Source organism: Pollachius pollachius (genome assembly GCF_949987615.1).
Source record: "Pollachius pollachius genome assembly, chromosome: 12".
Classification (NCBI taxonomy): domain Eukaryota; kingdom Metazoa; phylum Chordata; class Actinopteri; order Gadiformes; family Gadidae; genus Pollachius; species Pollachius pollachius.
Window position 1 is genome coordinate 15,151,775 of NC_136945.1, and position 25,544 is coordinate 15,177,318.

The window sequence follows — 25,544 nt, forward strand, 5'->3', positions numbered from 1 at the left end:
TGTGAAATGCTGCGAGAGAGAGAGAAAGAAAAAGTGTCTTACACCCGGCGCAAGTCTGATGTGCGTGTGAAATGCTGCGAGAGAGATTGAAAGAGTGTCTTACACCTGGCGCGAATCTGATGTGCCTGGGAGAATGAGAGATGAAAACATGAGAAACTGACTGCGTGAAGTTTGGTTTTTAAACCAGTAATGTCTTCTGATATTGGGTGCTGTCGGATAATCCAAAATACCTAGGCTATGACTCATTAACTTTGTATAGGATGTCGCCGGTGGGATTTTATTTAAATGATAAAATTCCCTGTGACCCTTCATTGAATCAGTGCTGTAATTCCTTCAGTTGTGTAGTTTACATCTAACGTTGAAGTGCATTTTACCAGATGTATTCGACAGATGCAGCTGCTATCAAAAGCAGGAATATATTGAGTGGTTCCATCAATTTGCTTTCATTCGGCAGATTTAGAACTCCATTCATGTTTCTGTGAATCAAGGTACAGCTTGAGCTGAAAGGTATATGGATTTTCACCTGACCCAAGCCAGTTTTTCATTAATTTCCGGCATACCACACACTTTTGTGGGTGTTACTTTTTACTGTCCCTTACTGAGTGAGTATGACTGACATGTGGACATTGGTATGGACATTGTTATTGTGAAAAAGAAGTGTCAAAAAGGCTTTGTTTGACTGGAATATATCTGAATGTTTTATAAATGTTTGTCAGAAAATTTGACGTGTCAATCAGTTTTGTCAAAATATATATATTACTAAGAAGCTCTACAAAAATATTTACACATGAACATAGTCGTTAACTATGTTCATTGAGTTTATCCCAAATTTGTTCAGCTTTTAGTTCTCTCCTAGCTGAGTCAGGTGTCCCTGAGCAAGACACCTAACCCTACTGCTTCCGACGAGCAGGGTGTCGCCTTGCATGGTTGATTCAGCCTTCGGTGTGAGTGATGCATGAACCTTGGTAAGTCGCTTTGGATAAAAGCGTCAGCTTAATGCCCTGAATCTAGATGTATATGAAGACATTGTTGAAAACTGCATTATTGTTAAAAATGTTTAGTTGTGGGACGTTACTTAATGTCTAATGACACGTGGGTCCTGAGGCTAGACCAGCTGAGAACCACTAAATTACCAGTCGATGCTTTCTCCATGTCATTTTAGGAGCTATTGTAGGCTGCCTCCTGCCGGCCCAGTCGCAGCTGTCAGATATCTGCCTTCTAGGTCACATGACCCTTTCTGCTGGGATATCTAGAAGCCGTTTCCAGCTACTGGAACCCTAGCTTCCTTGTGCACCTATAGCGTAGGCAATGTATTTTGATGCTGGATAAAGCAGGTATGGGTTGTTCACAAAATAAGAACTATTAGCGAAGTTATGTTTTTGAACGGGCGTTGCTTTTTGATGTTGTGTTATACGTAGATGGGTTTCAGAGCTTAAGCTAGCTGTTTACAACGTGTTTAGCCTGGCCAGTATTACAGGCTAACCCATGTCCAAACTAAGTCGTTAACCGCACATTGCTTTTCATTTACAGTTCGTTTACTAATTTAAATAGATATTGTGTAATGTATGGATGATGCAGAAACCTTATGCTTGTTACAGTCATGCTAGCTAGAAAGCTAACCTGGCTAACGTTACATGATGTGATGAATATAGCGCAGGGTTTCGTCGAAGGCCTACGAGTTAATTTCAAAGGTTAACTAACCCAAACACGTTATTTACTTCGCAACAGCCATGCACGGTAATTATCTGGCTGTCGATATATCACCATGGATAAACAATTTAACCAGTTAGACATTAAGTCGTGTACCATACACCTTCAAAGCTGGAGTTAGCTTACAGTCGCTGTGAGGCTAACTCCTTGAGCGAATCAATCCCTTTAGATGGAAATACATTGGGAGGGTTAGAGTAAGTGCTTTCCTCTGATTTGGCATACGTCTGGCTGCGAAGTCCCTTTTCTATTCAACCACTGTCCGTTAGATCATATGTCACTCCAGTATTTTTAACCTTTTATTCGGATCCTAGGTTTGTAAACAATCCGGTCCACAACACTCGCCCTTTATCGCAGAGGAACACGGCTCAGCCTGAACTGGAGACTATGAATCCTCGATGAAGATGGGAGGAAGTACGTCCAAAGCCAAAGGCGTCTGGCCTTTCTCAGGCTCAGGGGTTGGAGGTGATTCATCCAGTGATGTTAGCGACCAGTCCGTGGCTCGACTCAAAGGCTCCAGAAGTGCCACACCTTTTGTGTTCACGAGGAGAAGGTAAAATGTTTGGAGACGTCGTTTTGAGTGATGTTAGAGAACGCTGCCCTTTAGGTATAGTCTAGGTAATAATGCATCGTTTCTGTGTTCCTAGTTCCTTATACTTCGATGAGGATGGGGATCTGGCACATGAGTTCTATGAAGAGACGGTTGTGACAAAAAATGGCAGGAGGAAGTCCAAGCTGAAGAGAATTCAGAAGAATCTCATTCCTCAGGTATGCTGATTGAACCTGTAAATAAAATAAACAACCGTGCATTTTAAATGTTTTTTAGGTGTTTGCTTCAACCAATGATGTATGAACTTTTCTCATCAATGCATTCCTTTTTGTTTTACTTGTTTCATTAGGGAGTTGTGAGGCTGGACCACCCCCGTATTCATGCAGACTTTCCTGTTATTCTCTGTGAAGTGTGAGTCACAGCAGGTCTTTCCACCATATAGGATACCCACAGACGTGCTAGTCAATCTGCTGTTATGAATGCTTGTGAGGAGCCACTGGCCAGTTGTTTCGGCTGAAGTATTTTCGTCAGACCACAGTTTTGGCTCTGCTAGGCAAGAATGTGGACTTGCGAAGATGGAACGAGGCCTAACGAATATATAAAAGTCGGCTGACAAAAATGCAATGTGAACGTATACACTGCAAAATGTGAAGGTAGTTGAGCATGGTGACATTCTCAATTTTACAAATCTGTTAACTTGCGTCTTTTCTTTTTTTTTTAAATGACCCAACACTTTGGCAACCAGTATGCAAACATCAAGTAAAGATGTGCTTCACCTGTTATACGTTTGCAACATGAGAATATCGTAGATGTGAAAAGGCTTTAACCTCTGTGAAATGTAGCAAAGGGTGTTAGCGTGTGACTGTCTGTTATGTGTACTTGTGTACATATAGGTTTGTGTGAATGAATGAGGGCTGAAATTATGAAGTTGTGCTAGGAATATGCGTTGTGATATTCTTTGTATATAAAGTTACATCCTTGTAATATATTGTCATGTGTCACGTCTGTTGTTTGGGCTCAGACCTGCACTAGTGATATGATGTAAATAATTTAGAGTTTGGAAGACTTGAATAAATGCTTTACTCGGATCATTGTGTGGAGTAGATGTATCTTTTCCTCCTAACCAAATGTTATATTTTATTTTCATTTATGCTGTCTATGAAGGCTGGGAAACTACACTCCATAAAAGTTGTTCATTTGGATTTTCATATATAAATGTTAAGTTTATCACTGGTTTTAGCCCTTGGGTTTTAATTAAATGTTTGTCCTATGGACGTTCTTGTAGTATAACACCACTGCTCTAGGGGGCAGCAGAGGCCAGTCAGATTTTTTCCATACATTATTTTGATTCAGCATACTATTTCCTTTTGAATGACAATTATTATGGTCTGACTAAATGACTTGATTATTACATGCAACAAATTATTCTTTTGTCATGGTATTAATAGACATGGTTGCAGGAATTCCTTTTTTGTGTGTCTGTGTCAGTTACATTACATTTTGTCTTTAAGAAGGTTGTCTCATATCTAGCTGTGGTGAGTCTTGAAGGTAAGAAATTCTAGTGTTTGGCATTGCAATTGGTTGTACTAACTTTAAAGGGGACATATCATACCACCAGGTGTGAGTGTGATTTGCCATTACAAGCCGTTTTCAAAATGTGCAGCATTGTGACATCACAGGTGGGCGTGTCCATCTAGATGTGTGACGGATAGATGGATACGCCAACCTGTGATGTCACAATGCTGCACATTTTCAAACCTGCTTGTAATGGCTAATCACACTCACACCTGGTGGTATGATATGTCCCCTTTAACCCTAGTTTCTGCAGTGTTGGTTTTTGCTGTGTTGTTGATAGTAAGGTCGTTGAGTCTAGTTTCGGTCACAAGGTGTGAACAATAGGCTTGATTGACTGGGCAGAGCTAAGGCTGCCTGAGCTACTATGTGCATTTAAAGGCTAAGTGTTAGTAGCGTCAGGACCCAGTAAACGAAGACCCGGGAAACAAAGACTAAGGGAGTCTCTGTGGGAGACCCGGGAAACAAAGACTAAGGGAGTCTCTCTGTGGGAGTCCCTCGAGGAAGACCTTAGAGGCCACGGTATTGTAGTTATGTGTCGTACTTCAATTATCGTTAGAATCTCTACTCATAGACGACGCCACAATAGAACCTCTGCTCGGCGTCGTAACCCATCCAATCTATGCCATTTACCCACCCTCGCCATCACTGACCTTGAAGTGATGGGAGGACTCTGGAATTGCCAATCAGCGGTCAAAAAGGCAGACTCTATTTCGGCCTACGCGTCCCTCAATAACCTCCATTTCCTGGCCCTGACAGAGACCTGGATCACTCCAGAGAACTCTGCCACTCCTGCTGCCCTTTCCACTGTTTACTCATTCTCACACACCCCTAGACCTTCAGGGCGAGGAGGAGGGACCGGACTCCTCTCTCCGATGTGGTCCTATCAGGTCCTTCCACTAGAACACTTGGCCAGATCTGCATTTGAACTCCACGCTGTCACTGTCACCCTTCCTATTAATCTCTTCATTGTGGTAATCTACCGTCCCCCTGGTCCCCTTCGTGACTTATATGACAAAATGGATGCCCTTCTCAGCTGCTTTCCTGAGAATGGCACACCACTCGTTATACTTGGCGACTTTAACATCCTGCCAGAGAAGTTGCACTCACCGGAATTAACCAACTTTTTTGCCACCTTTGACTTAACACTATCCCCTTCTCCTCCCACACACAGGGCCGGGAACCAGCTTGACCTGATATTCACAAGGTCAAGTGGCACCTCTGCTCTCTCTGTTACCCCACTCCCCGTGTCTGACCATCACTTTGTTGCTTTTTCTCTCCCCTTAAAGTCCTCTCCCCCCCTCCTCTCTAGTCCCCACATTGTCACCACCCGCCGCAACCTCAAAACTCCCTCTCCCTCTACGTTTGCCTCAACTGTTCTGACTTCACTACCTTCTATTGAACAATTCTCTCAACTATCAACAGAGGAATCCTCTGACACTCTGCTATCCTCCCTCTCCTCCTCTTTGGACTCCCTCTGTCCCTTCCACTCCAGACCGGCGCGGTCTTCACCCCCCCCCCCTCCTTGGCTGTCTGAATCTCTGCGGACCTATAGAGCAGAGTTGCGGGCAGCTGAGAGGAAATGGAAGAGATCAGACTGTCCTAATGATCTATCTCACCAGGGGCGAGTCTAGGTTCTGACTTTTCGGTGGGCTCAGCCCCAGGGGTATATGAAGTATGGGGGGGGGGGGTTGAAAATCGTAGTTGTGATTTCCTGCATTCTGCTGCATTTTAGGGTGACGGATGTGAACTGTAATAAGAAATTTGAGGCATAATAAATTTCCTTTGGGTAATTTTCACTCAGATGACCATATATACCCCCTTTTTGGTATTTACACAGTTACTGAAACACATTGGTTTTCAAAGTAAACTATACATGATAAATATGGAAAATGGATACTAAAATTGTGAAGACAAAGTAAAATGCGAACTTCAAAACAAATATTGTTTCATTGATATCAGAATATTGTTATTATATTATAAACAAACATTTTTACAAGACTTGTGATTCAAGAAAATCAACAAGTACAACATACCTACTAGATTAATACTATGAGAAACAGACCACTATTTCGGGAGCACTAAACTATGTCACCTCACTTTCAGGGACCCATACATTTTTATAAATTGTATCAACATACATTTTTATAAAACTTGTGATGCAAAAAAGTCCACAAGTACAACATGTAGGCCTACTAGCCTAATTCTATGAGAAACAGACCACTATTTTGGGAGCACTAAACTGCGTCGCCTCACTTTCAGGGACCCATGCATTGTTATAGAACTTGTGATGCAAAATTGCAAAAATGCAGTACAGCATGTACTAGACTAATGGTGCGTAGCATGGTCAGGCACAAGGAGCAGATAAAGTTGACAAGGGTGCTAATTTTCAGTTTAAAAAAAACGCTGGCATTATTTTATCTGAGGGCGTTTTCAGGGCGAGTCTCATAGTATTAGTAGAACATGTTGTAGGCCTACTTGTTGGTTAGCTCACGTTGTTATGGCAATGAAAGCGCCCTCATCTCATAAAATAAGCTGAGGACGCTTTTTTTAAACTGAAAATTAGCACCCATGTCAACTTTTTCTGCTCCTTGCGCCTTATCATGCTTATAATGCTATGCACCATTACAAGCCTCTGCCGACTAAAACATGAAGCAACTCAAGAAGCGGCATAGATAGAATCACCTTGTGGTCAACTGTCATTTAATAGACATCTGACAGATTATGTCAAGGTTTTAAAATTAATTATTACCTGGTCATGTTATAACACAGCTGGAAATCGTGGATTTTCTGATAAAGACTAGCTAGCCTCTTTGACAGACGAAACAGCAGAAACTATGTTAGGTGCGCTCATGCTGCATTTTTGGTTTTGTCAAATGGGAGACGCCCACCCACCAATCAGATGTAAGAGATTCCTGCAGGAAGGTTGCGCTCGATTTCACAAGCCCATTTGAGCCTATTCATTAGTGTACAGCACCCATCCTCCCATTGCTTGTGTAAAAAAAGGGAAGAACATTAGATTTGAGGACGAAACGATAGGGTGGGCTAAGGCAAGTTTTGGGTGGGCTTGAGCCCACCCAAAAAAGGTCTAGCTTCGCCACTGTATCTCACTATCTCTTTCTTCTCTCTGATTTCACCTCCACTGTGTCAACAGCCAAATCTGCCTTCTACCGGACCAAAATTAACTCCTCCGCCTCAAACCCCAGGAAACTGTTTTCCTTGTTCTCTTCCCTCCTCAACCCTCCCACCCCTCCTCCTCCTTCCTGCCTCACTGCTAATGACTTTGTTACCTACTTTACCCAGAAAGTAAAGGACATTAGCTCCTCTTTTATCACTGCCACCATCCTCCCTCCCCCCACCCCCACCTCTGTCTTTACCCAATTTATCCCTCTCACCTCAGACGAGGTCAACAGAATTATAACATCTAACCATGCCACCACCTGCCCCCTCAGGTCTCTCCTCGCGGTGACTGAGTCCCTCCGTGCGGCCAGAGCCTCGTCCCTCTCATCAGTTCTCATTCTCCTTGACCTGTCTGCAGCATTTGACACTGTGAACCACCAGATCCTCCTCGCCACTCTCGCCGAACTTGGCATAGCTGAATTTGCCCTTTCCTGGTTCACGTCCTACCTGATGAATTGCAATTATCGGGTAACATGGAATGGCTCCATGTCCAAACCTTGCACGCTTGATACTGGTGTCCCTCAAGGCTCTGTACTGGGGCCTCTTCTGTTCTCCCTCTATACTAGATCTCTGGGCTCTGTAATTACATCCCACGGCTTTTCCTATCACTGCTATGCTGACGACACTCAGCTATTTCTCTCTTTTCCCTCATCTGACAAAGCCCTGATTGCAACACGCATATCTGAATGTCTGGCAGAAGTCAGCACCTGGACAACTGCCCATCACCTGAGGCTTAACCTCAACGAGACTGAGCTCCTCCTAATACCAGGGAAAGATTGCCAACACATGGACTTACTCGTCACTGTTGAGAACATCACTGTATCTCCTTCTCCAACTGCCAAAAACCTTTGTGTAGTGTTGGACAATCAGTTATGCTGCACCGTAAACATCACTGCGGTGGCCCGATCCTGCAGATTTGCACTTTACAACATCCGCAGGATCCGGCCCTTCCTCACAAGGGAAGCAGCTCAGCTTCTAGTCCAATCACTGGTCATCTCCCGCCTCGACTACTGCAACTCGCTCCTGGCTGAACTCCCTGCCTCTGCGATTAAACCCTTGCAGCGCATCCAGAATGCGGCAGCGCGCCTCGTGTTCAACCTACCAAAGTTCTCACATGTAACCCCCCTCTTCCGAGACCTCCACTGGCTCCCTGTAATAGCTCGCATCAGATTCAAGATGATGGTACTGGCATACAAGGCAGTCGATGGAACTGCCCCTGCCTACCTCCAAGCATTAGTAAAGCCACACACCCCAGCTCGATCCCTCCGCTCAACTACCTCAGCCGGACGTCTGGTACAGCCATCGCTAAGAGCAAGCAAAGGTCGATCAGCGAAGTCACAACTTTTCTCTGTTTTGGGACCTCAGTGGTGGAACGATCTCCCTACCGATGTCAGGATCGCAGAGTCGCTCAGCTTCTGCAAAAGACTCAAAACTCACCTGTTCAGAGTTCACCTCGACTCTGCATAGAAACCAATGCACAGCCACCATTGAATGTTGTACATCCTGGCACTTGTACATTGCACTTATTTAAGGTACTTAATTGTGTAGCATCTACAGTAGCTGCTATCATTGCTTTACACGGCGAATGGGTTAGCCTAGCGATTGTAATACTTGCACTTGGTTCTATGAACATCTTTGCTGTACCGACAGCGATATATTGTTTCACTTCTTATGACAAATGTACTTATTGTAACAAATGCACTTATTGTAAGTCGCTTTGGATAAAAGCGTCTGCTAAATGCCCTAAATGTAAATGTAAATGTGTTTGGCTTGGTTTGACAAAATCCCTGTGATTTATCCCTCTAATAGCTCAAGTGCTTTAAGAATTATTTTTATAACGGAGCTTCACATGTGGGATGTTCATAAAACCCTGCAGCGTGACAAATTATTCCACATGTATATTATAGTGGTAAGAGTCTTAATGTGTTTGAGAAAACCTGTGGAGTTGATAGTCCACAACGGTTGGCTTGGTACCATTGCTAAATAATTAGAAAGATAAATTACATGAGATTAATGATACTCCATAATATATGGTGCACAGTTATGATTCTGTTTATGACTTTTCTGTATTCTGTGCCTTTATCAAAAAGGTTCAAGGTTGTTTTACTCTTTATCTGGGCGGCTAAGAGACTTTTGCAGGCCCCGTCTGCTACTTGGTTTTGCCAGGCACACACATTACAGATTTGTGATATGACATCACAAGCCTCAGATTTTGGACACTCAATGAAAGTGGAAGGGCACATATCCCGTTTCCCGGCTATTGTCTCGGCTTCCTGACGGCTGCTGGACACGGGACATCTTGGGGCTGAACAGGAAGTGAAAGCCAGGGGGAATTGGACGGCTTCAATGTTGTTCTGTTCCATCCGCTTTTGATTCCTACTGACGCAACACATCCTAGATTCACATGGGGGGGGGGGGGGGGGGGGGGGGGGGGGGGGAAAGCAGCCAGAGAAACTGATGACACAGGCCAGCGAGTCAGCAGAGCAAGACATCAGAAGAACAGCCATGACACAGGAAGCACAGCTGCTCTCATGCGCTCCCCCCGCCCCGGTCGCATGTCCGAGCAGGCTGGGGCCCCCTGCAATTGCGGATTTCATGTACTGATTCTACAAATATATTCAGTTTTATCTCCTTTTTCATTCACATTTTCATTATATATTATTAATATATTTAACACTCACCTTCTTACTTTTTAAACTTGTGCATGCCCTTTAGTAGAACATCTATATATTAAATTAATGAATAGTATATAGGCTATTATAAGTGCCTAACACCCATGCTGCCTTTCAGTAACTCCTTGATGCTTCATTGGGTTCCTTAAACAGCATGTGGTACTTTGTTACTCTATTGAACCGTTGCCAAAGGCCGTCATCACTTGCCCCTAGCAGTGACATCTGCACGCCAGATGCCTTGGTGCCCTGTCCAGAATGTAAACCAAGAAGAAGGTCCAATTTTTGAATCACTGAGCAAATTATTATGTTTTTAGAAATTCTTCATGTTGGGCTGGGCATAGTTTTGGACTCACTGGTGTTATTAGTGATTCAGCAACTTTAGAAAACAATGTAGGTTGAAAAATAAATGAGTTCATATTTATTATTAATACCATGGTTTCCTAATTGCAATCAGGGAGAACATTTCAAAGTGATGGAAATATAATTGGCCTTTGTATTTAACAGTGACCATTCCATTTGAAGTACTTTTAAAAGACGCACTGGGCATGGCCTATGCGTCTGAATAACTATAACATATCTATTTCAAGTTAGTGACACATTTTTTCGGACTGTTTCATTTATTGTTTAAATGGGATGCATGTCGTTTCAGGGACATGCAACTAAAACCTAAAATGTTTTAAATTAGTTTATCCTCCTTTTTTTTAACTTGACATTAAACGGAACTTTGAGGTTAGGAAGGATGTCAGTTGAGGAAATTAAAAAAGCCTACAGAGTTAACTTGTTCAGGATTTTTCGCTACTCCCCCCTTTGATTCTGAATGGAACATCCTGGAATGGTTTGGCACTAGGAAAAGCCGAATGGCTCTCAACCATTGCTCTCCACTGACAACATCACAGGGGGTAACAGTGTTGCACACAGCGACGAAGTTCAGAAGTCGGATTGTATGTTCCAACGAATGCCGTTCGAGACTTTTGACGTTTACCTTCAGGCCCAAACATACGTTTTCGAGTACCATATTTTAGTTTGAAATAAGATAAAAAACTTTGGATAAACTCTCAAGCAACTTTTACTTTTGGAATGCTTCCTAAGTCTACATATAAAGGTAAGCACGTTTACAAATACAACGATTGTAGGAAATTTATTAAAGAAACTTTATTCCACTCTTAAACGAAGTGAGTTAGAACTACACACAAATGAAGGTGTGTTTAATGTACGATAATTAAGGCAATGGCACTGTGGACTTTCTCAGTTTGAGTGTCCTGGTCCATAGGGTCACCCACTTCTTCATCTATTCTTGCTTTATAATTGTAGTCGCAATATTTTATGCATTGCATTATCATTTATGTGTTAACCCGCTACTATAACTTTTCTTTTTCCACCCATGAGCATGTAGTCACGTTGTGCAGTGTTATCTTCATTCTGGTGACATTTCGGCGGATAGCCAAGCAATTTTTTTTCTCTCCCATTTGTACATTTCTTCAGGAGAGCATAGAGTCACGGCAATATCTGTGCATTCACACTTGAAGACATGTTGCGGGCTCAGGCGGATTTAAAAACACTGCTACCGATTATCCTACTGTTAGACTGCCTCTGGGCTTTGGACCTCAAGCCCACGAGATGGCCACTCTTCCCTCAAAAGCCAGTGCTTCTGGCCTGGAACGCACCCACAGAGGACTGTGCCCCACGCCACGGCGTCCATTTTCAGTTGGGCCAGTTCCAGATTGTTGCCTCACCTAATGAGGCTTTTGTCAAACAGAACCTAACCATCTTCTATAAAGACCGCCTGGGCTTGTATCCATACTACCAGCAAGATGGTTCTGCAGTGAATGGTGGGCTGCCCCAGGTAGCCAGTCTCAAAGAGCACCTGGATAAGATGCCAGAAGGTGTGCAGAAGTACATTCGTGAGAAAGAAGCAATGGGCCTAGCTGTCATTGACTGGGAAGAGTGGCGCCCACTCTGGATACGGAACTGGGAAAACAAAGATGTGTACCGCAGTCGCTCCCGCCAGCTTGTGGTTCAAAAAAACCCCTCTCGGCCCACAGAACTGCTGTGGAAGGCGGCTCAAAAGGAGTTTGAGATGTCCGCCCGCAAGTTCATGCTGGAGACCCTGAAGCAGGCCAAATCCCTGAGGCCCAACCAGCTGTGGGGCTTTTACCTGTTCCCCGACTGCTACAACCACGACTACAGGCGCACTGTGGAGAACTACACCGGCCGCTGCCCAGACGTGGAGGAGTCTCGCAACGATAAGCTGGAGTGGCTGTGGAGGGAGAGCACGGCCCTCTTCCCCTCCATCTATATGAGCCCCGTGCTCAAGTCCTCCGCCGCCGGGAGGCAGTTTGTCCGGAACCGCGTGAAAGAGGGCATGCGTCTGGCGTCATCTGGAGATGGCCTGGCGCGGCCTGTGTTTGTTTACGCACGGCCCACCTACGCCAACTCTCTGGAGCTGTTGACGGAGGTGAGGAAACGTCATCCCAGTCGTGCCTAACTTATGTATCTTTTCTCAAATGTATGTCTTCATTACTAGTGTATTGTTTTTTAACTGTTTACAATGGGATTGTTTCCCACTCCTGCCGTCATGATAATGCCATGACGATTTCTTCGTTGTTCTATGCTGAGCTATTGAAATTCTTATCTGCAACCGCAGCCTTTTCCTGTAACATCCTGGCACAGGGACAAATTCCAAATTCCTCAGGCATTTCTGAAAAGCAGGGAAGGATGGGTGTTGGTCAGGCTGCAAATTACGCTGCAAAAAACACTCATGTCAGTACTCCCTTTTGCGTTTAGGTACAGATAAGAGCTTGTAAGCCTAAGCTTACAGGGACCCCAACCACCCCCCTCCACACCCACCCACCCTCCGGCAAAATCCTTTGAACTTGGCAGCACAAATGAGTCCTGCCCTGTTACGTTATTTAAAGATTGAGGTTCTGCCTCATGTCTCATGTCCAGGCAGATCTGGTGTCCACCATCGGGGAGAGTGTGGCGTTGGGAGCAGCCGGGGTCATCCTGTGGGGAGAGTCAACGTACGCAAGCAGTAAAGTAAGCGTCATCACACCTGGCCTTTTGACACCAGCAAGTGGTGCTTCTGAACAATTTGTCCGATGCTGGCCATCAGTCTACATATAGCTGTGTGGAAAGACAGTCTCGATAAAGTAACAGACATAATATGGCTGATTATATATGTTACATTAACTTTGGGTGGCCATTTGCAGTTCTGGTTTTAAATGACCTGACCACAAAGGGATTTGGTCATGAGGATTTCATAGAATACTTTTGTTAATACAAATGAAATGAAAGTCTAGATCTTGTGATGATGCAATTGTTATTCAAGTAACCTATTCAGTCCACTATCACTTTACTCATTTGGATCCAAATAAGGGTGACAACTATGTACACAAATAGGGAACCTCCACAAGCTGGTCCTCATACCAGCCAAATTAAGAACATCCGGACTGAAATTTTTTTGTGAAAGAGGAAGCAAAGTGCAACTGTCAATATAAAAAAAGACAGAATATTTAACTTCTCCAATTGCCTTGTTTGGACCCAAGACTGCTGCAGTTTACCACATTGCCTAAAATCCATTCAAAGCGTCCCATTTAGCAGTGAGGAGTTCTTTCCAGTTCGTCTCTCTTTGTTCAGCCCTAAATCACATGTTCTGTATCCCCCCCACCCCCACCTCCTTGACCAGGTCAGCTGCTCCAGCCTGAATGATTATTTGCACGGTCAGTTGGGGGAATATTTGCTCAACGTCTCCACGGCAGCAGAGTTATGCAGCCAGGCCCTGTGTGCCTCTCAAGGCCGTTGCCAGCGGCGACAGCCGGACGCCGATGTCTACCTGCACCTCGACCCGCTCTCTCACTCCATCGCCGCTCAGGGCGGGAAGCTGGCAGTCACCGGTGCGCTGGGCGACGCACAGAGGAGCGCGTTCCAGGCGGATTTCCAGTGCCGCTGTTACAACAATTACCACGGTGATGGGTGTAATCAGCAGAAGGGGGCGGCCCGGGCAACCGTGGCGTCGGTGGTGGTGCTGGCGACCCCTCTGCTTCTCGTCACTCTCCTTCTCGGCTAACCGTGCATTGCAGTATTTTAAGCGTATGCCAAATTGTAGATGTACATGATGAAGGGCTTGTGTTTGCTCTACATTGAAGTGGGGGATGGGGATGCAGGGAGGGACATGGGAGGGACATTGTCGACATGAGAGTGGAAGCTGTCTGTGCTTTTTAAATATACTTCATGAGATCGAGAGCTTGCTGGAAAGGATTTGTGTTTACATTTTGCTCTCCGTTGCCACTTGCATCATAAGTGGATTTTAATCATGGTCTCCCGTTCCTTTGATTTTTCCCAGGGGAAATGTAATGTGATTGGAGTTACTGAGGCTAATGTGATTCTGATATGAACATATATTTGTATTGTGCATCTGATCAATAGGTAGATGTAAGAGTGTTGCACTTAGCTCTGGTATCGGCACAAGATGACTAGTGGGCCTCATCCAAAGACTTTTCACTGGCATCTAACCTGTGTATGGAAGCCTATGCATTAATATTTATTTGAATGTATTTTCAGTATCTCATTAAATGTCCTTAATATTTTACCGAACATGACTACTACACAAAAAACTTCACAAATGTCTGACTTCTAGTTCAACAGCACTTTTATTGTAAATGCAGAGCCAGAGGCTGTTCATGTTTTACTTTCCTTTACCAGCGAAGATCAAATGTAGAAAACTCTGAGATGATCATTACAATTGCATTAGGGCTTCTCCTTTCCAAGTATTTTCTTTCATACATGTTTTGATAAGGAAAATAAATATTTCGTTTTTACCACCTGTTTTGTATTAGATTTATTACTGGACTCTTCTACAACAAAATAATATTGGGCAATGGGCAGATAAGGAATTGTAGATGAACTATGGACTTTTAATTTGAGATTCTATGTTGTGTAATAGGCAAACTAGACCTTTCATTTATTGATGTCTTTTTTTTAATGTCGAACTGGTATGTGCCTTGTCGACGAAAAAATATTTTAGCGATTAGGGAAGTGTAGATAATGCTGCAGCCCTCTATAGTGTCCCTCAAAGACAACGTGTAATGACTCAAAACAATGGTTTACAATACGAAATGTGGCAGCGAGCAGACTAGTAGGCTAAAGTTTGAGCGCTCAACAGGGAGTTTTGCATGCATCAATCCCATACTCTTGCGCGGGGTAATTACAGGGTTTGGTTAAGCCAGAGCTATTTTCAACTACTAAAAGAGTTGAGGGGGATTTGAACATGCATTTACATTTTCGATGTTGATTGGTTGTGACTTGCATGACGTGCAAACATGAAATAAACTAGGCTGCAGTTAGGACACCCTCAACCAAAGGTAATTATCCAATCAAAAGGCTTCGATATAAATACACATTGTAGCGAGGATGGTGGCGTTTTAAAGCACGTTTGATGATTGATCCAAAAGTGCAAATTTACCAGTATCTTTAAATTGCAATAGCCTCGACAGACTCTACGTATGGATGGAACAAAGGACCCAATTAGCGGCCAGGTAGGAGCTGGGCTGTAGGCCTGTATCAGAATTCAATGATGAAATACAGAGCTGTTCAGCAAGTGCCGAGTTGATGGCCATAATCACAGCATGTTCACGGTAACGAGAGGGCTAATGCAGTGGCTTGGAGTGCTGGGAAGAGAGATAGATACTGAAATAGCATGCGGACGCAGGCAAGTGAAAACCATTTGACAGCAAAGGGAATGGACAACTGGAAGAAACAACACGACACAAGTAACAAGGGGAGACATTATTACATGACTTGCGGGAGGGTTGGAGCAGGGTAAGCACTTTTGGTGTGAATACTTATGTGTTGTGTTTGGTAGAGGAAACAATAGAACATGCATTGATGCAGTGTAAGTATGATATAGAGAAAAAAACGGCATAAGTGAGTGAGATATGCAGGAAAGGATAATAGTGGGAGGCAAGAGGGTTTATTCACGTTTATCTGAGATGCCCACTCCAGTGCAGCAGGTGGCGGTATATGCACGTCTAAACGGATCGCCCTCCACCAACAACAGAGGAGGAAGAAGAAGAAAAAAACTATTTTCATTGATCACAAGATTTATGACCAAATCAAAACATGCTGCAAGGCAAAATAAACTGCTGCCATTAGTTAGCGGTATAGGTACGTACTGAATGTTTTTGCATATTTCTGTGATTATGTCATTTGTATCCACTGTATGAAGAGAATATTTGTTTTTCATAAATTGACATGCAATAATTCCGATTTGGTTGACTTTACAAAGTCAATAAAACGGCATAAAGTTAATGCAGCCTAGAACACGACGTTGACGTTGTTAGGATGGGATTATTGGTAATGAAGCGCTAATGTCACAACGCACAGAAGCTACTATTATTCACTTCTACGTGGTATTCCACTTTTCTGCGTCTTCTCGGTTTCTGTAGACGGCACGTCACGCAGATATATTGCGGTTGTTTAGGCTATGTTAAATGGGAAATGGTTGAGGGTTGGGAGATAATTTAATCTGAATAAATGAGTCTGAGTCAATGGGAGACAATGTTTTCAAAACGTCATTGGCGGTACTAACGGGGAGCCCGGGGGGGCAGTGTTCCCCACATTACACAATTATTACAGAATTACTTTTAGCCAACGAGAATTCTCTGGAACTGCCACATCAACATTGAGCATGGGTTTGGTCTCATAATCCTGACAAATTAAATGTGAGCAATGTTCCTACCTAGAGAAGTCTGTAATTTAATAAGACGAAATATATTTGTTCACGCTGTCTGCCTCATACAACTGTAATGCACTTTGACTTTGCATTGGGGTGTGGCCGTCCCTTCTGGCTCTGACTAGCTTGGTTGTTCAGCTTCTACGTGGGTTCATTACTACCAATATACAATGCTCAAGGGAATCTATGCTTCCTCTTTCACAACAAAGTCCCAGTCCGGATGTTCCTCATTTGGCTTGTATGAAGACAAGCTTGTGAATGTTCCTTTTTTGTGAAGATGGTTGTCACCCTTATTTGTTACCAAATGAGTAGACTGAAAGTGGAATGACTAGGTTATTTTAATAACAGTTGCATCTACAGCATCATCACAAGATCAAGAATTTAATTGAATTCATATTAACATAATATATTCACATTAAATTGAAAACCCGCTTGAATATCCGCTGAATCTTGAATTAGGAACAAGAAGCGAGTGAGTTTTTAATGCGCATTGGCCACTGTTGTATTGACAGATGTGACCATAATCATATAAACATAAATGCTGCATTGACCGCCATCTTTGAAAGACCAAGAGCGGCCTGTAAACAAATACAAGTAAATGGGTGATGCGGTTTTTCTGGTTAAATCACTATTAAGTTTACGGTTGAGAAATAAAATGTTACAGGACTTTTTATCCAGAAAATACACAGTTCTCCCTGTTTTCTTGTAATTGTTTCCAGACCAGTCTTGGCCTCTCAAACAAAGCGGATTTGCAATGTATTTTACATTGTTGTTAGACATTTAACAATCTCAGGGGGGTTTTAGCTGCTATTATAAATTTATCTAAAAAAACACAACATAATAATCAAATATCCAAAGCACTCTTTTTTAATTTGTTGCAATTTCACATGAATAAAAACCTATCCCAAACTAGCCTCTGAACGTTGCATTTTCCAGTTGGCATCAGAATCTGTAATGTTTATCCTTTATGTTCCAGGTATGTGCTCCTCTATTCCTGTACTGGTCCTGCATGCGGTGGTGATCCGTCTCTCATCAGGACAGCAGTATGCGGCGACTCCCCTTTCCCAAGTCCCGTTTGCGGCCGTCTGGAATGCCCCAACGGCCAACTGCAAATCCCGCTTTGGCGTGGAGCTGGACCTGGGGGTGTTCAACATTGTCCGAAACCGGAATCAAAGCTTCATGGGAGACAACATAACCATATTCTACGCAGATAAACTAGGGCGCTATCCCAAATACAACCAGGGGATGGCGATCAACGGCGGTGTGCCGCAGAACGCCAGCCTGGCCGACCACCTCAGGGCGGCGGCCCACGACATCGACGCCGACATCCCCGACCGGGACTTCGTGGGCCTGGCCGTGGTGGACTGGGAAAGCTGGAGACCGTCGTGGAAGAGGAACTGGGACACCATGGAGGTGTACTGGCAGGGCTCCAGGGCACTGGTGAGGTCCAAACACCCAGACTGGAGCCCTGCTCAGATAGAGGTCGAGGCCGTCAAAGAGTTTGAGGCCGGCGCCCGTGACTTTATGGAGGGAACGTTGAGGATGGCGGAGAAGGAGCGGCCGGGCGGTCTCTGGGGCTTCTACGGCTTCCCCGGCTGCTACAACTACTACGGCCGCAAAGACGGCAACTACACGGGCGCCTGCCCTCCTGTGGAGGTCCAGAGGAACGACCGGCTGTCCTGGCTTTGGAACGTCTCCACGGCCCTGTACCCCGAGGTCTACCTGGACATCCGTCTGCGGGAGCTCCACGAGGAGGTCCTGCTGTACAGCCACCACCGCATCATGGAGGCCATGAGAGTGGGGGAGCAGCGGGGGCCCGCAATGGCCCCTGTGGTCCCGTACGCCCGCATCGTCTACACTTACTCCCTGGATTTCCTCTCTCAGGCAGGGCTGTGTGTGGTGGGAAGGGGCCGGCTGGTGTTGGGTTTCTGCTATGTGGGTCATGTGAATGCAGGGCGCTAATCGCGGTGTTGATGGAAGCACGGCGGGCCCCTGATGGTGTGTGTTGGATTGCAGGAACATCTGGTGTACACCATCGGAGAGAGTGCCGCCGTCGGAGCCGCGGGAGTCGTGCTCTGGGGAGACAACCTGTTTGCAAAATCCAAAGTAGGACCGCTAACCCTTCCTTTATTAACCCCCGTTCGTAAAACATTCTATATGTGTCTTGGAATTGGTTGGGCTTTTGAATTGATTTGTGGGGGGGGGGGAGGGGGGGGGGGGGGGGGTGGTTGTGTGTGTGTGTGTGTGTGTGTGTGTGTGTGTGTGTTGCTCTGTGTGAAATGTAATGGCTGCAATCTTTTTGATTGATCAATCATTTTTGATCGATCCACTGTTGATTTCCCTTTTGTGTTTGGTATTTATTTTCTTAGGCTAATTGTGAAACGATTAAGGCCTACATCAACAAGACCTTGGGCCACTACCTGGTGAACGTCACGTCTGCGGCCGCTCTGTGTAGCCAGGCCATGTGCTCATCCAGGGGCCGATGCCAGAGGAGGGAGCCCTCCTCCCGGGCATACCTCCACCTCGACCCCGCATTCTGGAAGGTGGTGTCCGATGACAAGCCCGGGGGAGGGAGGGCTTACAAAGTGCTGGAAAAGCCAGAGTCCAGGCAGGCCCTGAACATGGAGTCCCAGTTTAAATGTGTGTGCTACTCTGGCTGGGCTGGGGAGAGCTGCGCCAAACCACTTTAAAGCACTGCAATATCGGCTCCATGGGGGAAAGAGTTGGACCCAGGTTCTTTTGCACAATCCTGCTAGTTGTTGGTGTTTGTTTTTGATTGTGTGTCATGGCAGAGCAGCGGTATAGTTTTGCCTAGCCTAGGTTTGTCACATGAAGTCCTGGCTGACCCGACGGCCGTTATTCACTAAGGCACTAAGTATGAGATGATGGCCCCCTATGAATGTTGTTACAGAAAGCATTACTTGTGGTAAACTTACTAGTAAACTACAACTTGTTTGTTTCTTCCACATGGAATGCTTTTTTTATTTTTCATTACACACATCCACATTCAACTGACATAAATATTTGGCCTGTTAAGCCCTTTGAGACTGTACCCGTGATTAAGGGCGATCCGATAAAATAAAATCGCCTTGAATTGAACGACAACTTTTTTTGTTTCTTTAGATGTCTTATCTAAGGAAAATATTACATTTGATGTATCTCCAGATAAAATGCAAGACGATTGCTTGGTCTGTGTTTCGGTAAATAAGCATATACTGGCCTATTTGACCTAAGTAAATCTTTATCTGCAAATCCAAAAGCCCGTTATTACCATTATTATTATTTCCAGCACAAATACTTGTGGCCAGTAGGTGGTAGTATAGAAGTGTTACAACCTATTGTCATATGTCTGTTTGTTTTTCGTTTTGTCTAAACATTTAGTTATATCAGGTAATGTCTTTAGTTGGTTTCTCTGTACTGTGTTTGTGTAAGTATGAAAGAGTAAATGGGTGTGTGGGGGTTAAATGGCTATGGGTTGTTTGACTGGATCAGCGGTTGTGTATCACACCAGTGTGGAAAGACCATTTCCATCTCCATCTCGTGTGCGTGTTGAGTTCTTGGAAGCTAAGGGGGTAGAAGACGCTTGGCCAACTGGTTCCAGCTTGATGGCCAAGGCTAGCAGTAATGAGACAGAACATACTGAGAAATGTATACATCAAAAAATATGGTGTAGACTCATTCAAATACATTTCATGACCATGAGGAATCAGTAGAACCTATTATGCTGGACAATTTATTTGCTCAACCTGTTTTCTTTACTTCGATTGATGAAACTAGCACCCCCCCCCCCACCAAAAAAAAGAAATGAAAGAAAATGAGAAAGATGACCTTGAGTGATTTAAGAGACGTGTCACATGGCTGTTATCGAAAGATCTACTGCCACACCAAAATGGTGGATGGTTGATAGAATGGCCTTTTCCTTCACCCCCGAGGAGAATTGGACTGGAATAACGGGGTCCCAGAAGGCCTTCTGTCTTCTCATTTCATCACCGTTTGTTGATTGTGAGGAAACGAGAAACAGATCAGAGGTTTTTGAAAGAACACACTAAGATACCTAAGGTCTTTACCCTTTTCTTGCAGACACAGTTGCTATCTGAACTAGACGAGCTGTCCAGTTCAGTATGTTCCAGACACAATATGTGTCTAGTATGTGTAATTGCTTTATAATGACAGCAAGGGAAGACGGTACAGGGAGAAGTAGTTTTGTGTTTAATGATGTGGAACTGTGTTTCAGAGTAATGGCTGCCTTTCGTGCTGACTGACGTTTGCCATGGCTCTTTGCTGTTATCATTGGGCTGTTTTCTTTACTTTGGGAGCGTAAAATCATAGATTCCCACTGTCCACAGCAAGAGGGGGGGGTCGTTTATGTTATGTTCCTTTTAAAAGGCATGAAATAGAGTGGGATCGAATGTAATGGAAAGAAATCCAGAAAATGAGGCCTCAGGTGTTCCGGTGAAACAGGAAGGTTATTAGCTAAGCTGTGTGGGTTTTTTCCCCTCTACATGGCAGTGCTTCTGGCTGTGAGATAATGGCATTCCACCTAAAACTGAACTATTGCCAATTCACATGATCAACTAAACCAATCATATGTGACCTCTTCAGTCAGCAATCAAAATCGAGCTCATTATAGCTATTTCTAAGTTCTGAACGTTTCCTCCACTTGTTAAACCCTGACCACCCTGCTGTCTTCGTTTAGCTGCGGTTGAAAAAGCTGTTGTGAAAAACCTTCTCGTACTTTCACTAGGCCCTATGAACTCTAAAAGTCTCTTGTTTCCTCCATCCTTTCGGCAGTGATATGTCGCTGTGTTGCCCTGTGGGGGGGGAGCTCCACCTAGTCCCCCGCTGCTGGCTTTATATCCTCATTTGTCTGCGTCCTTCAAAGGAGTCAAGGGCCGGCTCAGCCATCACACAGACCTACTGACTTCTTGCTTCAACGCTGCGTGTGTAGATGTAATCGTATTACCAAATGTGGGTGCAGTTGTGCCCCATGTCCTTTTATTGTCCTTTATTGACACTCCTTCCTGTGTCTACATTGATACACATAGTCCCAGGGCCTTACTGTCTCACATCTGTTGCTATGTGTCCTGGTTTTATGGAGGGGTTTTCTATCATCTGCGAGCAGTGGCTGTGGAGACGTGTCGTGCAAAGTGGTTTCTGACTGACCCCCCATTCTGATGGCGTCTCTCCGCGAACGGTGATGAGGGGAATGAAATCAGCACTACGAGGCAGCGACAGAAAGGAGAAGGGACAAAAAGACCTTGTGGTGGTTAGGCACTTCTACCCGACTGGTGACAAAGGTCAGGAGATGAGCTTCTGATTGCGCTCTGCACTAAAAGTGTATCTCCACAAAAATGGGGGCTATCTCCACTAAAAGAGGCTATATCTCCACTAGTGGAGGCTATACCTCCACTAAAAGAGGCTATTTCTCAACTAAAAGAGGCTGTATCTCCATTAACAGGCTGTATTGCATATAAAATAGGCTGTTTTATCCAGTAAAAGAGGTTTTATTTCCACGAAGGAGACCTTATCTCAACTAAAAGAGCCTGTATCTCCAATGAAAGAGGCTGTATTCCATTTAAATGAGGCAGTTTTGCGGGTAAAACATGTTTTATGTCCACTAAAGAGACTGTATCTCCACAACAAGAAGCTGTTTCTCCACTACAAGAGGGTTTTTCTACACTGAAAGAGGCTGGATGTCCACTAAAAAATACTATATCTCTTCTGCAAGAGGCTGTATCTCTTCTGCAAGAGGCTGTATCTCCATTTGAAGAGGCTGTTTTGCAACTAGCACATCCCGGCGAGTAGCAGGCATACCCTACTCTGGCTCTTCTTAGAAGAATTGCATCCCAGTGGCTGGGTGCAGGCCATGGGGTCCTATTCCATTTCTTGCCGCACAAATTCCAAATTCAAATTAACAATTTTCGAGGAGATGTTGGGTATTGATAATATAGATCATGAGCGTATGTGTGTGTGTGTGTAGGGGGGGGGGGAGAAGGGGGTTGGTTAGCTATGCAGTGGTTGTGTAATTGTGTTTGAAGGTTGGTGTGTTGCACATGCTTCGCTGTTAAGGATTTGCTTCCTCTGCTGTATACATCCTGATGAGAGGTGACCTGACAGACTGTCACATGTGACTTTCCTTGGGATGGACAGCTATGCTCGCCTACACACACACACACACACACGCACACACACACACACACACACACACACACACACACACACACACACAACCCCAGACCCACTCATTTGCACACACACTGACTCTCCCCCCCACCCTCACCCACCGGACCTCATTAGAAAATAGATAACACTTGAGCTGCAGCTATGGCCAGTGCAGAGGCTCACACGAGGAGTACATCCACACTCCACACACACTTTAGCCTCCACCAAGTCACACAATAACACTGTGTGTGTGTGTGTGTGTGTGCGTGTGTGTGTGCGTGTGTGCGTGTGTGTGTGTATGTGTGTGCACGCCCCTGGCACTCAGGTGGAAAATTACACGGCCCAATCAATTTCCTTTAGTATTGGCCAATCAAATGCTCACAATGCGCCATCTCTTCTAAGAAACAGCCAATCAATTTCCCACAAAGGTTCTCATTGTCATGTGGATCGTGATAAAATGTAATTATTCTTTGTTTCCATGGACACATATTGATGACAGCAGTGGTGTAATGAATACAGAGAATGGAACCCGTGGCTAAAGCAAATAGGAGGGATTTGCCATCCTCCCGCCCCCATCCTCCCTCTAATTAATTCAAATGTAAACATATCTTGCAAGCGAGAAAAAAGTGTACATTTTCAGCATTCCTCACATTTATTCTGTGTATCAGATCTAAGCTCATTTGAATAAACGTTTTGCACTGTATTAGTGTGGGTAATGAAGTGGATCTTGGAAGAGAAATGCTTTTGTTAGCAGAGAGGAAATACTCTGCCAGGGTACAAAGCAGGAGAGCTTCACCACACACCGGTCAGCCCTTTAAACTAGGTGAGGTCACTGGCAGGCACAGTCACAGTAGGTAGGTAAGGTAAGGTAATCCTTATTATCCCCAAGGGGCAATTGGTTGCACAGCTAGCAGTAATACAATAATCATCAGCAATCAACACACACACCAATCAAAACAATTACAATTTGACAACAATTTAACAATTTAAACCAAAAATGTTGAACTGCATGATGTCATTCAAAAGGCCAATAGCAGCAGAGACAAATTAGTTGTTAATTCTGTTGGACCTGCGTCAAGGCAGATTATATCTGCGACCAGATGGAAGCAAACTGGACTCACTGAACAAGGGGCGACTGGGGTTCATCTGGGCCTTTTTGGTGGCTCTAACTCTGTGGTATTAGGAGAGGTCATTTAGAAGTGTGCCTGCTATTTTACTGCACGGTCCAACAGTTCCTTCTTACCTGTTCAGGTTTTTCAAGTGACCAAAACCAGCAAATAAAATATAATTGGAACAGATTCATCAAAACAAGGGTAAAACATTCTTATTAAAGCAGTGTCAACATCTACATTTCTGAGCCATAAGGTAGATGCTCCTTTGGGCTTTTGCACAAACAACGTTGGTATTTGGTTAACTTATCAATATTTATCCCCTGATACTGGTACTGTTGAAGAATTTCAACAGCCTGGCCACACATTACAGTAGAGCGGATGGGGCTAGGCTTCTTCGTCCATTTCATTTTCGTTATTGGAGAAACATGAATGTTCTAGAAGGAGCGTTTGAGGAACATCTAAAACAACTGCTAAAACCATGACCCTGAAACCCTTCTGTTTGTAATGTGTGATTCGAAACATATATTTTATGAACCATATATTATTAAATAGCTTTTCACATTTAAGTAGCTAAGGTTTCCACTTAATTCCACATCTCTTTTTTTTAAAGGATGGCATAGCAGGGCGGCTCTTTTTGTTTGTGTGTGTGTGTGGGTGGGTGGGTGGGTGTCAGATTGAACTCATCGTACACAGACACACGTAGTGTGTAGTATGCTGCCGTGTATCTGTCAAAATCATTAGGCTAACAATCTCATAATGGTCCACTGTCTGGTAAAACACTGATACGGAGCACATTTAATCAATGATAGTCTGAGGTTCCCGTCATTCATTCGTCTTCATCTTGTCTTGCCTATGCATCATGTGAGAACGTTGCCGCCGTGCACCGCCTCTCCCCGTCATTAGTGGTGCTTGAGGCTAGAGAGTGTGCTTCTCCTCTTGCATTAGGGCTGTAACCGAGGCTGAAGGCTAGCCAGGCACGGCCCTCTACAGACTTGTCGATTGCTGTCACGTAGGACTATTTGTTTTGCTTGCCCTTGTTAAATCGTCTCAATTGTTATTATCGGATAAACAGATAAGGGTAAGCATCTAGAGGGAGTATTATTTGCCAATGCGTGTAGAATACACACACACGCACACATCCACACATGCACGCATGCACGCACATGCACGCGCACATGCACACATAAGTGTGAAGGTGATGTTTTTTGTCAGTGAGTTTGCTAATTACAGGCCAGTGAAAGAGACCGACAGCACAACAAATAACAGTTCTCCATTTTTCCCCTGGTGGTTGTGGCAATTGTTTATTTCTTTTTTTAATCATTTATTATTTAGTCATTTATTCACCAACATTGTACCCTATCTAAATAATACACTGGATATGGAAGTCATAGTGGATGCCTGACTTATTTTGACTGCGTATATAAATGTAGAGCAGGCATTCATTTGAAAACATGAACCTGCCTGTGCAACCTTTTGGTCGTAGAGGTAATAGAAGCAGAAATGGCCTGCTTCTGTGGCTTCTGCTTATTGTGATTCCATTTCAGTACATAGATGAAACTCTTTCTGTTGCACTACCTTGCAACCGTACATTAAGGTGGTTTTATACTACATATAAACAATTGTAAAAACAAACACACACACACACACACACACACACACACACACACACACACACACACACACACACACACACACACACACACACACATTGTTACCCAAGCATTTATATGAATTGAAGATTAGTGTAGCGATCTGGGCTTGGCTGCTTACACCAGAAATGTCACGGTGAGTTGTGACCTTTCAGTGTGCATGTTATCTTCTCTGATAGGACGACTCTGGGGGGACGGGGACCAACGACA

At 44.2% G+C, this 25,544-nt stretch overlaps 2 protein-coding genes across 3 annotated transcripts; both read left to right on the plus strand.

Moving 5' to 3' along the window:
* Positions 1 to 893: 893 nt before the first annotated feature.
* Positions 894 to 3,345, plus strand: tusc2a (tumor suppressor 2, mitochondrial calcium regulator a). 2 transcript variants are annotated; one of them, XM_079747441.1, is made up of 4 exons: positions 894 to 965; positions 2,022 to 2,260; positions 2,355 to 2,475; positions 2,607 to 3,345. In XM_079747441.1, the coding sequence occupies exons 2-4, from the start codon at positions 2,106 to 2,108 to the stop codon at positions 2,670 to 2,672; spliced, it is 342 nt and encodes a 113-aa protein (XP_079603567.1). In that variant the 5' UTR covers positions 894 to 965; positions 2,022 to 2,105; the 3' UTR covers positions 2,673 to 3,345. The 2 variants fall into 2 exon arrangements, with proteins under 2 accessions (XP_079603567.1, XP_079603566.1); XM_079747440.1 differs by lacking the exon at positions 894 to 965 and adding an exon at positions 1,201 to 1,334.
* A 7,224-nt stretch (positions 3,346 to 10,569) lies between these two features.
* Positions 10,570 to 19,505, plus strand: LOC307083707 (uncharacterized protein). Its single transcript, XM_079747659.1, has 8 exons — positions 10,570 to 10,783; positions 11,164 to 12,136; positions 12,628 to 12,717; positions 13,367 to 13,742; positions 15,682 to 15,843; positions 17,388 to 18,295; positions 18,428 to 18,517; positions 18,781 to 19,505. Exons 2-8 carry the CDS (start codon positions 11,210 to 11,212, stop codon positions 19,099 to 19,101), a joined length of 2,874 nt encoding a protein of 957 aa, XP_079603785.1. The 5' UTR covers positions 10,570 to 10,783; positions 11,164 to 11,209; the 3' UTR covers positions 19,102 to 19,505.
* The last annotated feature ends 6,039 nt before the right edge of the window (positions 19,506 to 25,544 follow it).